This window comes from Somniosus microcephalus, chromosome 10 (assembly GCF_052327205.1).
Source record: "Somniosus microcephalus isolate GS21.2 chromosome 10, FLI_Smic_1.0, whole genome shotgun sequence".
NCBI classification, from domain to species: domain Eukaryota; kingdom Metazoa; phylum Chordata; class Chondrichthyes; order Squaliformes; family Somniosidae; genus Somniosus; species Somniosus microcephalus.
This window is the reverse complement of record NC_140996.1, coordinates 127,805,264-127,821,390: the sequence shown is the minus strand read 5'-3', so window position 1 is coordinate 127,821,390 and position 16,127 is coordinate 127,805,264. Positions and strand designations below refer to the sequence as shown.

General features: G+C 41.0%; 1 protein-coding gene and 1 long non-coding RNA gene across 3 annotated transcripts in view; one reads left to right on the top strand and one right to left on the bottom strand.

The window, feature by feature from the left end:
* Nucleotides 1-2,280, top strand: part of naalad2 (N-acetylated alpha-linked acidic dipeptidase 2) — a 223,168-nt gene extending 220,888 nt beyond the window's left edge. The window contains exon 20 of one of the 2 annotated variants that reach the window (XR_015079726.1): nt 1,579-1,666. Coding sequence is in view for 1 of the 2 variants with exons in the window: in XM_085998794.1 (XP_085854920.1) it covers nt 1,579-1,765 (187 nt within the window). In the remaining variant the exon portion in view is untranslated. Of the gene's footprint in view, nt 1-1,578 lie in introns of both variants that reach the window. The other variant, XM_085998794.1, reaches the window with a different exon arrangement.
* A 310-nt stretch (nt 2,281-2,590) lies between these two features.
* LOC147111690 (uncharacterized) lies at nt 2,591-8,310 on the bottom strand. Its single transcript, XR_015079727.1, has 3 exons — nt 6,946-8,310; nt 4,712-4,785; nt 2,591-4,012 (listed from the first exon to the last, which is right to left on the bottom strand). It is a non-coding gene; the product is annotated as an uncharacterized LOC147111690 (long non-coding RNA).
* Nucleotides 8,311-16,127: the final 7,817 nt, after the last annotated feature.

The following is a 16,127-nucleotide window of genomic DNA, read 5'->3' as shown; positions in this document are numbered from 1 at the left end:
CTATTCTTCCTACCAATTTGAATAACCTCACATTTCCCCACATTATACTCCATCTGCCACCTTATTGCCCACTCACTTAACCTGTCTATATCCCTTTGCAGGCTCTTTGTGTCCTCCTCACAGCTTACTTTCCCACCTAGCTTTGTATCATCATCAAACTTGGATACATTGTACTTGGTCCCTTCATCTAAGTCATTAATATAGATTGTAAATAGCTGAGACCCAAGCATTGATCCTGTGGCATCCCACTAGTTACAACTTGCCAACCTGAAAAAGACCTGTTTATCCCTACTCTCTGTTTTCTGTCCGTTAACCAATCCTCTATCCATGCTAATCTATTACCTCCAAACCCATGAGGCCTTATCTTGCATAGCAATCTTTTATGTGGCATCTTATCGAATGCCTTTTGGAAATCCAAATATGCTACATCCACTGGTTCCCCTTTATCTACCCTTCTAGTTACATCCTCAAAAAACTCTAATAAATTTGTTAAACACGATTTTCCTTTCATAAAGCCATGTTGACTCTGCCTAATCATATTATGATTTTCTAAGTACCCTGTTACCACTTCCTTAATAATGGATTCCAGCATTTTTCCGATGACTGAGGTTAAGCTAATTGGCCTATAGTTCCCTGTTTTCACTCTCCCTCCTTCCTTGACTAGCGGGGTTACATTTGCTATCTTCCAATCCACTAGGACGGATCTAGAATCTAGGGAATTTTGGAAGATCACAAGCAATGCATCCATTATCTCTGCAGCTGATATTAATTACTTTAAGTTCTTCACTCTTATTAGCCCCTACTCTCTTTTTTCATACTTGTAGAAGCTCTTGCAATCTGTTTTTATATTTCTTGCTCGTTTACTCTCATTCTATTTTCTCCCTTTTTTTAATCAATTTTTTGGTCATCCTTTGCTGGTTTCTAAAGCTCTCCCAACCCTCAAGCTTACTACTATTCTTCACAACATTATAAGCCTCTTTTAATCTAATACTATCATTAACCTCTTTAGTTAGCCACGGATGGATCACTTTTCCAGTGGCGTTTTTATTTCTCAATGGAATGTATATTCATTGAGAATTTTGGAATATTTCTTTAAATGTTTGCCACTGCTTATATATTGTCATACCTTTTAATCCAATTACCCAATCTACCTTGGCCAACTCGCCCCTCATACCTATGTAATTGGCTTTATTTAAGTTTAAGACTCTTGTTTCGGACTTAGAATTTCACATTGAGTTTGAGTGTGAAATATTTATCATATTATGATCACTCTTCCCCAGAGGATCCTTTACTATGTAATTACTAGTTAACCCTGTCTCATTACACAATACATGATCTAAAATAGCCTGTTCCCTGGTTGGTTCCATGACATATTGTTCTAGGAAACTGTCCTATATATTTTATATATTTTTTAAAAGGCCTAATTTATGTAAAGTCTATACACAGATCAATGTCTGTCCTGGCAGATTAATTCCAGTAAGCACACAGCATTGACCAGGCATCACTGATGAATGCTAATATTTAATGTAATTGATAAATGTGGCATGTGACATTTTTCGTCTCCTTTTTCTCCCACAGACACATCATTTATGCTCCCAGCACTCATAATAAGTATGCAGGAGAATCTTTTCCAGGAATCTATGATGCATTGTTTGACATAGCAAATGCTCCAGATCAGCGAAAAGCCTGGCAAGAAGTGAAAGAGCAGATTGCTGTTGCATCCTTTACAGTGCAGGCTTCTGCTGGGACATTAGAGGAGGTGTAATTTTATTTGGTTTTACGGTTTTGAGATGTGGTGGAAAAGAAGTTAAATGAGGAGTTATTGATGTGACATTAATACTATCTTATGAATAACCATTTGGAAAATATTAATGAATCTGTCCAAGCTCAATTTCAAACAAAATATGCGCATTATTTGTCACTTATTTACTATATTCTACCCTACAGCTGTACTAGTTGTACTGTTTTATTTTAGTTCTTTCTATGGTTCATCTGTGCTTTTGAGTGTATTCCTCATTTACATACAAATTTTAAAAATTGATATTTCATCCAAATTTTGAGGGATGGCTACAATTTTCTTTCTCTTGTGTGTATAAATCATTAGATACGTCACTTGGCTTTTGTGAATCTACTTTAGTTGTCTGCATGCATGAACTAACATGTTTAGGTTTCTCTTCGTATTCATACTTTCTAGAGTGTCTTGGTTATTAGTAGTTTATGTACAATAGGTATTCAAAGGCTGGATAAAAATAAAGAATGCTCATTTTCAGTGAATTAAAATAGTGCGCAATGTGCTTTTCTTTTAATTGATAATGGAAAGTTCAAATGATTCAGGAGTTTTAAAAAATATATTTGCCTTGAAGTATCCAGGGAATTGAAGCTAACTTTTCATTATGCTTAAACACTCAATGCAAACGTTTGAGTTTCTTAAATTATGATCAAAAAGCTATCATTATATGGCTATATTATTTCTCCTGTTAAATTTTTGGTTTCCAGCTAAAAGTGTAAGATTGATATTTAATGCCTAAAGTATAGTTGTCAGCATTCCATCAGTCACATGCTGATTTAACAGCGATAAACCCAGGATTTTCATTAACATTTGTGAATTTTTTATTGAAAGAAACTAATAGTTTAGAAAGAATACAAACAGCAACTGCTACATGATTGTAGGAAATCTAAAAGATAAAATTGTCCTTCAATTTTTTATTTACATTTAAAATTATAGTGCGGTTGAGAATCTTGTAAAAGAGGTGAGGGTTTTTCTCATTTGTTATTGATTTGGAGTTTGAAGGCAAAAGAAACCGCGCAGTTTGCTCTAAGTGCTCTGAATCAATCTTAAACATCGTTGAATTTTCAGCAGCATCTTGTCAAACCACTGTCAAAGTATAGATTAGGAGTTAAGGGCAAATTCTCCGTGATTGGACGTGGAGACCAATGTCCCACCGGATTCTGTTCTGGGACCATTTCTGTTCACTTTGCACATCAGCAAGTTTAATATAGGGCTAGAGGGATTGGTGCCTAAATTTGCCGATAATACTAAAATAAAAGATAATTAATTCTACAGTTCAAAGAAAGCTGCGAGGGGATGTTGATAATAGAGCAATGTGCAAAAAAGTGGCAGATGGAATCCAATGTCGGCGAATGTGAGTTGGTGCATTTTTTTTTAAAATTGATAATATTTATACATTTGAATGGGGGAAAGCTGGGTGATGTGGAAGAGCAGAGGAATTTGGGGGTTCAGGTCCACAAAGGAACACTTTTATGGTCAGTGGATTGAATATAAAAGTAGAGATGTAATGGTGAATCTATATAAAGCCTTACTAAGACCACAGTTGAAGTAGTGTCCGCAGTTTTGGGCTATACACCACAGGTACAGGAAACTCTCTTTTTACCGGCACCTAAATAACCGGAAATCTCTCTTAACCGGCATAATTCAGGAGTAGCTTCAGGTAAGTTTTACTTCATATTAGTTGCCGTGTAACAGGGGTTCCTGGATCTGTGGCCGTGTAACCGGGGTTCCTGCACCTGTTGCCATGCAACAGGGATGCCTGGATCTATGGCCGTGTACGGGGCTCTCGTACCTTAGTAAGTATACCTCTCTGTAATCCAAACTTTTTGATCAACTGGCAGCACGCCAGTCCCGTCGGTGCCGGATAAAAAAGAGTTTCCTGTATATAGAAAGGATATTGAGCCAATAAAAAGGGTGCATCACTGATTCATTAGCCTGCTGCCTGGTATGAGGAAATGCAAATACAAAAAGAAACTTGAAAAGTTGGGGCTGTTTTCATTAGAACAGAGGAAATTAGGGAGTGATATGATAGAGGTGTTTAAAATTATGATGGGATGGGACAGGGTAGATAGAAACAGCTAATTCCATTCTGATGAAGGATTCAGACTTGAAGCATCACTTTAACTGTTCTCTCCACAGATGGTGCCTGACCTGCTGAGTGTTTCCAGCATTTTCAGTTTTTATTTGTTGATAGAAGCGGGCTGTTTCCAATTGTTGAAGCATCTAGAATGAGTGGACAAAGATGCAAGATTAAATGTAAGTGATTTAGGACAAGAAAACAGGAAAAATGTGTTTTAGAAGATTCAGCTGTAGAATGCACTACAAGAGCTGGTGACTGAAGCAGAGATTTTGGCCCCGATATTTATGGGGAAGCGGGGGGTGACGGGACTGGACAGCTTTGCGGTCAGGAAACCCAGAAGAACACATTTCCCTCAGGTCCTGCCGAACTTAGCAACAGGATCTGATTACCATTTTTGGACTCAGTTTCCCGGCTGCAGCCAGTCAGATTGAGAGTATAGCTGGCTGTCTGACGGGTAAGCCTGTGGCACCAGGCCACAGCTGGAAATTGGAGAGGAGGGAGCGAGAGATCGGGATTGGTGCGGGGGGGTGGAGGTGGCAGTGGGAGAGATCGGGGTCAAGGGGGACATTGATGGGCTGGCCAGAGAGATATGGGGAGGTGACATTGATTTTGTGGGGGCTGGAGAGATATGGGGAGGAGGGGAGAAGCTCGCGGGGGCATGTCCTGGAGAGAAGATTGTGGGGGCATGGCCTGGGGAGAAGATCGTGGAGGGGAAATTGCAGGTTGTGGAGGACATTAGGGGGGTGTCTGATCGCTGGGGAGATTAACAGGTTTGCTTGGGGGTCTGGGGGAAAGCACTTCTGCTCCTCCTGGCCCACAAGCATTGCTGGAAATGCACTTACCTGTCCCATGCAACCGTCCTTGCCTCCCTTTAGCTGCTGGGATTCCCGGGTAACCTGGCCGGCCAGTATTAAAGCTGGAACAGAGATAAAAATATCTAAGGTACACAGCCTCATTAAATTATTTAAATGAGCGAGACCCGCCTACTGGGAGTGGGTTGGTTGCTTGCCACCACCCCGCGGCCAGCCTCTGTTAAAACTGGAATCGGGTGGGATCGAGGTTCAGGTTTTAGAATTTTTACATTTTTACTTCCTACCTGACCCAAACCCACATGTTTTTGAAGGTTAAAATCGCCCCCCCCCATTGTCATCATTTAATATAGGTTAGATAGGTGGTGGATAGAAAAACGCTGACACTGCTGGGACTACTGCCTGTGTGGAGGATAAACAGCAACAAAGAGTGGTTAGGCAGAACTGCCTACTTCCATGTTGCATTTTCTATATAAGCAGGTATCTGGTTTTGTGGGTAATCGTGGTGTTTTGTGCTTATAATTTAGGCATCCAAATCAGCTCAAATTTTGTATTTGCATAGAATTGAAAAATTTATAAGGAAGTGACAACTTTAACTATAGAATTAAATTTTCTGTTTGAAATGCCAGTAACCATGGCTTCCATCGGAGACTTGTGTTTCTAAGAACAAGAATTAGGAGCAGGAGTAGGCCTTACAGCCTCTCGAGCCTGCTCTGCCATTCAATAAGATCATGGCTGATCATCGACCTCAACTCCACTTTCCCGCCCGATCTCCATATCACTTGATTCCCCTGGAGTCCAAAAATCTATCTATCTCAGCCTTGAATATACTCAAAGACTCAGCATTCACAGCCCTCTGGGGCAGAGAATTCCAAAGATTCACAACCCTCTGAGTGAAGAAATTCCTCCTCATCTTGGTCTTAAATGGCCTACCCCTTATCCCGAGACGATGCACTAGACACTCCAGCCAGGGGAAACAACCTCTCAGCGTCTACCCTGTCAATCCCCTTCAGAATCTTGTATGTTTCAATGAGATCACCTCTCATTCTTCTAAACTCCAGACAGTATAGGCCCATTCTACACATCTCTCATCATAGGACAGCCCTCTCATCCCAGGAATCAATCTAGTGAACCTTTGTTGCTTCCAAGGCAAGTATATCCTTCCTTAGATAAGGAGACCAAATCTATGCACAGTGCTCCAGGTGTGGTCTCAGCAAAGCCCTGTACAATTGTAGCAAGTCTTCCTTACTCTTATACTCCAAACCCCTTGCAATAAAGGCCAACATGCCATTTGCCTTCCTTATTGCTTGCTGTACCTGCATGCTAACTTTGTGTTTCTTGCATGAGGACACCCAAATCTCTCTGAACACCAACCTTGTTTCTCACCATTTAAAAATTATTCTGTTTTTCTATTCTTCCTATCAAAGTGAATAATCTCACATTTCTCTACATTATACTCCATCTGCCACCTTACTACCCACTCCCTTAGTCTACCTAGATCCCTTTGCAGACTCTGTGTTCTCCTCACAGCTTACTGTCCCACCTAGCTTTGTATCATCAGCAAACTTGGATACATTACACTCGGTCCCTTCATCTAGGTCGTTAATATAGATTGTAAATAACTTGAGGCCCCAGCACTGATCCTTGCGGCACCCCACCAGTCACAGCCTGCCAACCTGAAAAAGACCCGTTAATCCCTACTCTGTTTTCTGTCCATTAACCAATCCTCTATCCATGCTAATATATTACCCCTAAACCTATGAGCCCTAATCTTGTGTAATCACCTTTTATGTGACACCTTATTGAATGCCTTTTAGAAATCCAAATATACTACATCCACTGGTTCCCCTTTACCCTGCTTAAAAACTCAAGTTTTTCAAACACGATTTCCCTTTCATAAAATCATGTTGACTCTGCCTAATCATGTTATGATTTTCTAAATGCCCTGATACCACGTCCTTAACAATGGATTCCAGCATTTTCCTGATGACAGATGTCAGGCTAATTGGCCTGTAGTTCCCTGTTTTCTCTTTCCCTCCTTTCTTGAATAGCGGTGTTACATTTGCTACCTTCCAATCCGCTGGGACGGTTCTAGAATCTAAGGAATTTTGGAAGATCAAAACCAATGCATCCACTATCTCTGCAGCTACCACTTTTAGAACCCTAGGATGTAGGCCGTCGGGTCCAGGTGATTTGTCGGCTTTTAGTCCCATTTAGTTTCTCTAGTACTTTTTCTCTACTTATATTAATTACATTAAGTTACTCACCCTCATTAGGCCCTTGGTTCCCCACCGTTTTTGGTATGCTTTTTGTGTCTTCTACTGTAAAGACAGATACAAAATATTTGTTTAACGTTTCTGCCATTTCCTTATTCCCCATAATAATTTCTTCTGTCTCAGCCTCTAAGGGACCAACATTTACTTTTGCTACTCTCTTCCTTTTTACATACTTGTAGAAGCTCTTACAATTGTATTTATATTTCTTGCTAGTTTTCCCTCATTTTATTTTTTTCCCGTTTTATCAATTTTTTGGTCATCCTTTGCTGGTTTCTGAAACTTTCCTAATCCTCAGGCTTACTATTATTCTTCGCAACATTATAAGCTTCTTTCAATCTATTGCTATCATTAACTTGTTTAGTTAGCCATGGTTAGATCACTTTTCCCGTGGAGTTTTTGTTTCTCAATGGAATGTATTTTTGTTGAGAATTATGAAATATTTCTTTAAATGCTAGCCACTGCTTATCTACCACCATACCTTTTTAATCTATTTTTCCAATCTACCTTAGCCAACTCACCCCTCATACCTATGTAATTGGCTTTATTTAAGTTTAAGACTCTAATTTGAGAGTGACTTGCCTAAGTCTGAAACTAACATGAAATTCTATCATATTATGATCACTCTGCCCCAGAGTTCTTTTATTATGAGATTGCTAATTAACTCTGTCTCATTACACAATACAAGATCTGAAATAGCCTGTTCCCTCTTTGGTTCCATGACGTATTGTTCTAGGAAACTGTCCCGAATGCATTCCATGAACTCGTCCTCCAGACTACCTTTGCCATATTGATTTGGCCAATCTATATGAAGATTAAAGTCTCCCACGATTATTATCTTTGTTACAAGCTCTTAATATTTCTTGAATAATATTCTGTCCAATGGTATAGCTACTGTTAGAGGCCTATATACTACTCCCACCAGTGTTTTCTGCCCCTTGTTATTCCTTATCTCCACCCATACTGATTCTACTTCCTGATCTTCCGAGCAGAGATCCTTTCTCTTTACTGTCCTTATATCATCCTTTATTATCAGGGCTACACCCCTCTTTTTCCATTCTGCCTGTCTTTTCAAAATGTCAATACCCTGGAACATTTAGTTCCCAACCTTGGTCACCTTGCAACCACGTCTCTAATGACTATTAGATCAAACCTATTTATCTCTTTGTGCCACTAGTTCATCTGTCTTGTTACGAATGCTTCGTGCATTCAAATAAAGAGCCTTTAATTTAAATGTTTTACCATTATTCCCTGCTTTGACCTTATTCACTGCTAACATTAAACTCTCTGTCCCTTCGTCGCACTCTGCTTATTTTTACCCAAATTGCTACTCTGCTCTATTGCCTTTAGATTTTTAAATTTCCCTCCCCCCACCCCCTTTTTTCAGTTTAAAGCCCTATCTAAAGCCTTAGTTATTTGATTCAACAGGACGCTGGTCCCAGCCCAGTTTAAGTGGAGCCCGTCCCGACGGAACAGCACCCTCTTTCCCCAGTACTGGTGCCAGTGCCCCATGAATTGAAACCCCTTCTTCCCACACCACTCTGAGCCACACATTTAATACTCTGAACTGCTTGACCCTATGCCAATTTGTGCGTCGCTCAGATAGTAATCCAGAGATTATTACCCTTGAGGTTCTGCTTATTAATTTAGACCCTAGCTCCTCAAACTCCCTCAGCAGAACCTCATTATCAGTTCTACCTATGTCGTTGGTTCCTACATGGACCATGACAACTGGATCCTCCCCCTCCCACTCCAAGATCTTCTCCAGCTGCGAGGAGACATCCTTAACCCTGGCATCGGGCAGGCAACACAGCCTTCGGGACTCTCGCGGCTGTAGAGAACAGTAACTATTTCCCTGACTATACTGTCGTCTACCACTACCACATTCCTTTCTTCTCCCCCCACTTTGATGGCCCCCTGTACCACGGTGTCGTGGCCAGTTTGCCCATCCTCCCTTCAGTCCTTTTCCTCATCCATACAGTTAGCAAGTACCTCGTACCTGTTGGACAAGGTCAAGGGCTGAGGCTCCTCCATTACTACATCCTGGGTCCCCATACCTGACTCGCAGTCACACCCTCCTGTCCCTGACCACTGAGGAACTCTAAAGTACTACTTAACCTAAAGGGTGTGACTGCCTCCTGGAACAAAATGTCCAGGTAACTCTCCTCCTCCCTGATGCATCGCAATGTCTGCAGCTCTGACTCGAGCTCAACAACTTTGAGCCAAAGTTCCTCGAGTTGCAGACACTTACTGCAGATGTGGTTGCTCGGGTTCGCAATGCTCTCCACAAACTCCCACATGCTGCAGTTACGACACACCACGCCCTGCCATCTCTAACCTTGTTTTATTTATTAATTAATTAGTTAAAGCTTTTATCCAATCGATATTTTAGTTTTATTGTTTATTTTATCTAGTTTGTTAATTTAATAAGTAGTAACAAGTTACAGTTGCTCAGCTCTTAATTTAACCCCCTTCCCTAACTTAGAGAGCAAAACAAAGCTGTAATACTCACCACCAATCACCTACCTGCCCTCCTGTGACGTCACTCTTTAATTCTTTTTGTTGTTTTTGAATCGGAGCCCTGCCGCTGCTTAAATTCAGGTCAGCTCTCAGGCCGCTCTTTATCCTCTCGCTGCTGCTTTAATTCAGATCCACTCTCGGGCTGCTCTTTATCCTCTTGCCGCTGCCACTGCTTTAATTCAGATCCACTCTCGGGCTGCTCTTTATCCTCTTGCCGCTGCCGCTGCTTTAATTCAGGTCCACTCTCGGGCTGCTCTTTATCCTCTCGCCGCTGCTTTAATTCAGGTCTGTTCTGGGGCTGCCCTTTATCCTCTCGCTGCTGCCGCCGCTTTAATCTAAGAAATCTAAGGCTTGAGCCATCACTGGCAGCTGCACAACTACAACTCCCCACACGCACTTGTCCATATAGTTGTCATCATGCTAGAATCCAAATGTCCACCGTGGAAAAAAACTTCCAGCATGTTTCACTAATTCTTTGCAGGTAACTTGTGCAATGCACAAAGCCACAGTCTGCAGATGTTGTAATTTTGTTTTACCCAAACACTTGAAAAGGAAAGCATGGACTTTGGAAAGGTCTGAGGTACATTTTAACAGGAAAACTCTGCCAGTCTCTTAAAATCAGTTCTCAAACAGAATAATTTTGTATAAACATGGAAACAAAGTAAAGGATGAACACAACTTTGCTAATATAACATTGAACTAAGATCAATCATAAAGGTAAATAGAAATTTATTTATGCAGCTTTGGTATTTAAAAAAAATCTATCCACGTACCTTCACTGGGTAAGGACAACTAAGGAAAACTGGAACATATCAGTAAAACACATCATTGTTTTGGACAATCTCAAACTTTTTTCCAAATTCTTTCAGTGGAGATGTGCGCCTCATCTCTCCCCCACCCTACCCAATCTTGCAAGTTCTGACCTACCATTGGCAATGGCACAGGCAATCTGCAAGTTCTTAAATATTTTTTGAAAATCTGAGCTTTGCATGACATCCAAAGTGATTTGAACTCTACAGCTATACACCATTGTGTATGTTTTTAAGTGCAATGTACAGTGAGAAAAACTGTCAATAGAGCCATCAACTGTTCTGCTTTAACCTTCACTGATAGTAAAGCAATTATGTGCAATCCTCTTCAATTTTGTTTACTTTTGTTTTAATATTTTTGGCATTTGTGAAATATAATTTAAATAAAGTTTCAATGCATAAATCTGTACATATATTTGGTGTGCGATCTTGATGCATAATGACACCAGGATGAAGCTGTGAGCTGATAATACACATAAGAAAGCTCTTTGGATCCTTGTACAGTTTACCACTCCACTATTAAAGGGTAGAAACTAGTAGGTTATTGAAAACTATTTTCAGGCTATTTGAATGATAAAAGTGTTTTAAAAGCCTGAATTGTAAAACATGTTTATACTGCGCCTGAATTTCACAGTACTCCTACCATAAATAATTAAGAGCAGAGTAACCGCTATATTTTCAGAGGTTTTAAGACAACTTTCATGATATAAATGGAACATATACTGAAGGAAATAAAGATTGCATAACTTAGTGATCTGTTTCAATGAAAGTTTTCATTTCTAACTGAGGATTGTGGGTATTTTGTTCCAATTCCTTCACAGTCAATATTTGAAAGACCAGATATAAATGTGTGCATGTTATGAATGGTAAGAACATGTGGGAACCTCTTCATACATTACCAGCTCTTGTGGACCTATGTCATAAATAAGTTAAAAGCTCGAAGAAGAAATAAACCTAATAAATTAGTTGGTTTATTTGAATACCTGACCTTGTGAAAATTGTTTCTAATCAGTTATTTAAGAATCGACAGTAAAACGCATCTAGTCAGAGACAAGTTGAGTTTTTGGCCCGGAATTTGCGGTCGGGATGACGGCAAACTGGCAGCATTCGCCGTCATTCCGCCTTTGAAACTGACCGCAACTTCGTGATTTGGCGCATTGACAGCACCGAAACAGGCTGCGTGGTCTCCCCCCGCCCCGCCCCCCAACCCAGAGCCGGCAATCAGTGTAATCAGCCAAATCAGGGAAGTTGACCAAAACTTCGGTTCTTCCACAGTAAGTACGCTGTTAAATTCCCCACTAAAAGTTAGACCCAAAGGGATTCAGTGTAATTGGGGTTTATCACAGAATCACAGAAACCCCACAGTGCAGATAGAGGCCATTTCGGCCCATCGAGCCTGCACCAACACATATCCCACCCGATCCCCGTAACCCCTACACCAACACATATCCCACCCTATCCCCGTAACCCCACGTATTTAATCCCCCTAACACTAAGGGTCAATTTATCATAGCAAATCATCCTAACCCGCACATCTTTGGACTGTGGGAGGAAACCGGAGCACCCGGAGGAAACCCACGCAAACACGGGGAGAATGTGCAAACTCCACACAGACAGTCACCCGAGGCCGGATTCGAACCCGGGTCCCTGGCACTGTGAGGCAACAGTGCTAACCACTATGCCACCGTGCTGCATTTTAACAGCGTATTGACTGCTAAACAAATGTTAAGGGGCTGGAAAACTCATTTGAATTTTGCGCAGTGTGAAATTTGTCCATTTTAATTACAATTTTTAAGAAACTTTTCAAAATTTTGTTTTAAAGTTTGTTCATCCCTTTTTTCAGGTTTGCCTTTTCCCCTTGTGAGAGCCCCAATCTTTGTTTGCTCATTTTTCAAAAGTTAGAATTTTAGGAGCTGTCTGAGAATTCTGCCTTTTGATTGGCTGCTTAGACAGCCTGTTTATATCACAGCAATTCGCACAAGGGAGTCCCCATTAACTTCCGTTGATTTGAATTGAAGGTCGGAAAACCCGAAAGTCTCGACACAGGGATCGCGAGATCCTTGTGCGAAGCGTACTTCAGGGCCAGCAGCGAACACCTTCGCTTTGCTGCTGACCGCAAATTCCAGGCCAATGTCTTTCAATACAACACAGTTGAATAAGACCTCGAGCCTTACTGTCAAGCTTATTTTCCCACCATTCTTCTAAGATGGTGACTTGTGCAGTAGCATTTCAAATGCTGTCCTGGTTAAGATCAGCTTCTCTCCACTAATTAGGGATTAGAGTTAGGTTTTCTGTGGTCTTTACAGCTCAGTATCAGGGTAGATTTATCTAAGCTGGAGGTAATATTTATTCATATATATTACTCACATTGGTACATTTTCTCCCTCGTGAATCGCTTGTATGTAGAAATTATTTTACATTAATACTATCCAGGCAGTTATAAATATTTTTGTTAAACTTGTATGTTTCGTTATTGGGCAGAGTTTTTGTGTTCCTCACCTGTTCCATCAAAGAATCAGTTACACAATAGCAGTTACAAAATGCAGTTTTGAGTTCAATTAGAGTTATTAAGAAACCGTACTACTATTCAACTATAGTGCAATGTATTTTTTTTTTTAAACATTCATTTAAGGTGCCTGGCCTTCACAGGGTTGTACATAGTTTGAGATATTTGAACTGCAACACTGAACATTTAATTTTGTGGTACACATAAACATCATTAACATTTCCATGTTTTGAACTACACACATTTTGGGGGCTGAATTTCCTTGCTGTTTTCAGCACATTAGTGGTGTATAAACAGCAGCGAGATATTTTGTTGGCTATAAAATTAGATGCAAGTTATTTCTGCTATTAAAACGCTTCTCTCGCTCAGCCTTCCGTGACCCACCCGCCAAGTTCTAACTGAGCTCATTTGCATATGTCAAAATGAGCACTATTGGTGCAGCAGCTCTGTGCTTCCTGGTTTTACACTCCTACTGTGGTAACTTAGACTGAGAGTTATAAGGCACAACAGATGATACAGGCTGGTAAGGAGTTCCCGACATAGAAAAGTCTGGGGATTTTGATTATAGATTTCTATAGCTTTATAAAGCTTTTTCCCCCTCATTTTGCTTACAGCTACTTGGACTTACTTCTAACTGCTCTGACAGGGTCAGGCCACCAGCAGGATTTAAACCCCTCCCCTCTGCCCCAGTTAAAGCTTCTCGGGTCCATTTTGTAAGCCCTTATCATGCAGGAAGAGCACTACAGGAGTCTCTGGCAGCATTAACGGTAAGATTTATTACAGCACAGGACATGTCATCACTGAAGTCTTCTGTTGTGGAACAGCGTTGACACCACAGCCTTGCCTCCTCCCTCATTTACCAATAAAAGGACATTTTCTCAGTCCACGACCCATCCTCCAACACTCTTTGCCCTACATCATCATCTGATTGAAGATATCAGCATCACAAGTACAGCCTTTCCTGTATGACTCTAACCTCCTGTAAACTTTGGATCACAGGTCACGCACAGATTACCCAAAGGGTCTTAGGAGTTGTAAGGCTTTTTATTAAAGAGCTACAGTTTAACGCATAATCAGATATTACATGTGGTTAAGATAAGTATAATAGACATACAACCCATGACAGTAGAGTGTGATCTATGACCCCTGAAGCGGAATGCCATGACTGGATGCCCGCCCGCCCGATGAGACAGTGTGGAGGTCTCTGGGTCGGCGGATCTCTGCAGCCTACAGCAACAGTCACTTCTGTTAGTTCATCCCTCAAGCTGTTGGAGATGTTGGGCATAAGCCAGCATTGATTTACACCTCGAGGAAGCCTTCGCCCCTAGCTGTTTGCCTATTTCTTCCTCGGTCCCTTATTTCGGTGGGCTGGTGATTACCTGGTGTCAATCATGGCTGACCAGGCCTTCCTCTTATCTTTCTGAAGAATGTCTTAGGTTTCTCTAAAGACATTTTATGACTCTCTGGCTCCATATTGTCTAACTATCATTCTACTATCCTGTGTTGTCTTGCATTTTACGACTCCCTTATCACTTCCATGTCCTGGCCTCGGCCATTTGTCTTTTTGTGCTTATTATTTGACCTTGCTGGCATTCCTGCCATCCATTCCCAGCCGCATCTCTTCAGTTTGTTGTCAGTCTCTGTTCTAAGATTCAAAATTGGGGTTTTAATTCTAACAGCTATTTCTTACACTACATCAGTAATAAAGCACCATGCCAGAGCACATTCTATTTTATTACAGTGAACTCCAAAGTGCATGCCTACTCTGGACACTGTGGGACTAACTGGATTGCTCTTTGAAAGAGTTGGCACAGACTCGAATGGCCTCCTGTGCTGTACTATTCTATAATAAAGACAGAAGTATCGTGCTGCTGGTTGTCCTTGTCCTCTCCCCCCCCAATAGTGTATATTTGAAAAAGATGGGTAGAAGCTAAGAATAGGTGAGCATTATCCCCTTGGGTTTAAGGAAACAGAGAAGGGGGTGGAAGGTTGTGGCTGTATGGTGTTTCACAGGCATACCAGGGTGGCAGTGTAGGTGTTCAGTCACTAAGCTAGCACCTGCGTTATTCCACTGACCTTGCCCTCTCCCACTGCATGAGCTCCATGGTGTCTCTTTGAAAGTGCTCAGTTTTAAGAGTTAATGCAGGGAGGTTACTAGTTAAGGAGTGCGAGCCAAATAGCATGTGGGGCAAGAGGTTTTGGGATTGTACAGTTAAGTAATTGCTGTTAGTGGAACTGGGTAGCCTTAGTACAAGATGACAAGTTAACTTCCACCATAACCAGCGAGCACTGTAGTGCCTTAGGGCATGCACTTTGGGGAGCAACCTAACAAATTTTCTACCATCCATTACTTCTATGACCATTAAGCACTCCAGAAATCTGTCAAATTCAGCTGTAAAGAGGTCAAACAGATCTTTCATTTATTTTACTGCATAACAATTATAGGAGCAAACCTCACTTTAACTATGATGTGGAATCTGTATGGGTAGAGCTGAGAAATACCAAGGGGCAGAAAATGTTAGTGGGAGTTGTATACAGACCCCCAAACAGTAATGCTGAGGTTGGGGATGGCATTAAATGGGAAATTAGAAATGCATGCAATTATCATGGGTGACTTTAATCTGCATATAGATTGGTCTAACCAAATTAGTAACAATACTGTGGAAGAGGAATTCCTAGACCAATATGTCAAGGAACCAACTAGAGATCAGGCCATCTTAGACTGGGTATTATGTAATGAGAGAGGATTAATTAGCAATCTTGTGCGAGGCCCCTTGGGGAGGAGCGATCATAATATGATAGAATTCTTCATTAAGATGGAGAGTGAAGTAGTTGATTCAGAGACTTGGGTACTGAATTTAAATAAAGGAAACTATGATGGTATGAGGTGCGAGTTGGCTAGGATGGATTGGGGAATGTTACTTAAAGGGTTGACGGTGAATAGGCAATGGCAAACATTTAAAGATCGCATGGATGAACTACAGAATTTGTTCATCCCTGTTTGGCATAAAAAAAAGTGACTCAACATTGGCTAACAAGGGAAATTAGGGATAGCATAAGATCCAAGGAGAGGACATACAAATTGGCCAGAAAAAGAAGCAAACCTGAGGATTGGGAGCAGCAAAGGAGGACAAAGGGATTAATTAAGAGGGGGAAAATAGAGTGAGAGTAAGCTTGCAGGGAACATAAAAACTGACTGTAAAAGCTTCTATAGATATGTGAAGAGAAAAAGATTGGTGAAGTCAAGCGTAGGTCCCTTGCAGTCAGAATCAGGGGAATTTATAATGGGGAACAAAGACATGGCAGACCAATTAAATACATACTTTGGTTCTGTCTTCACA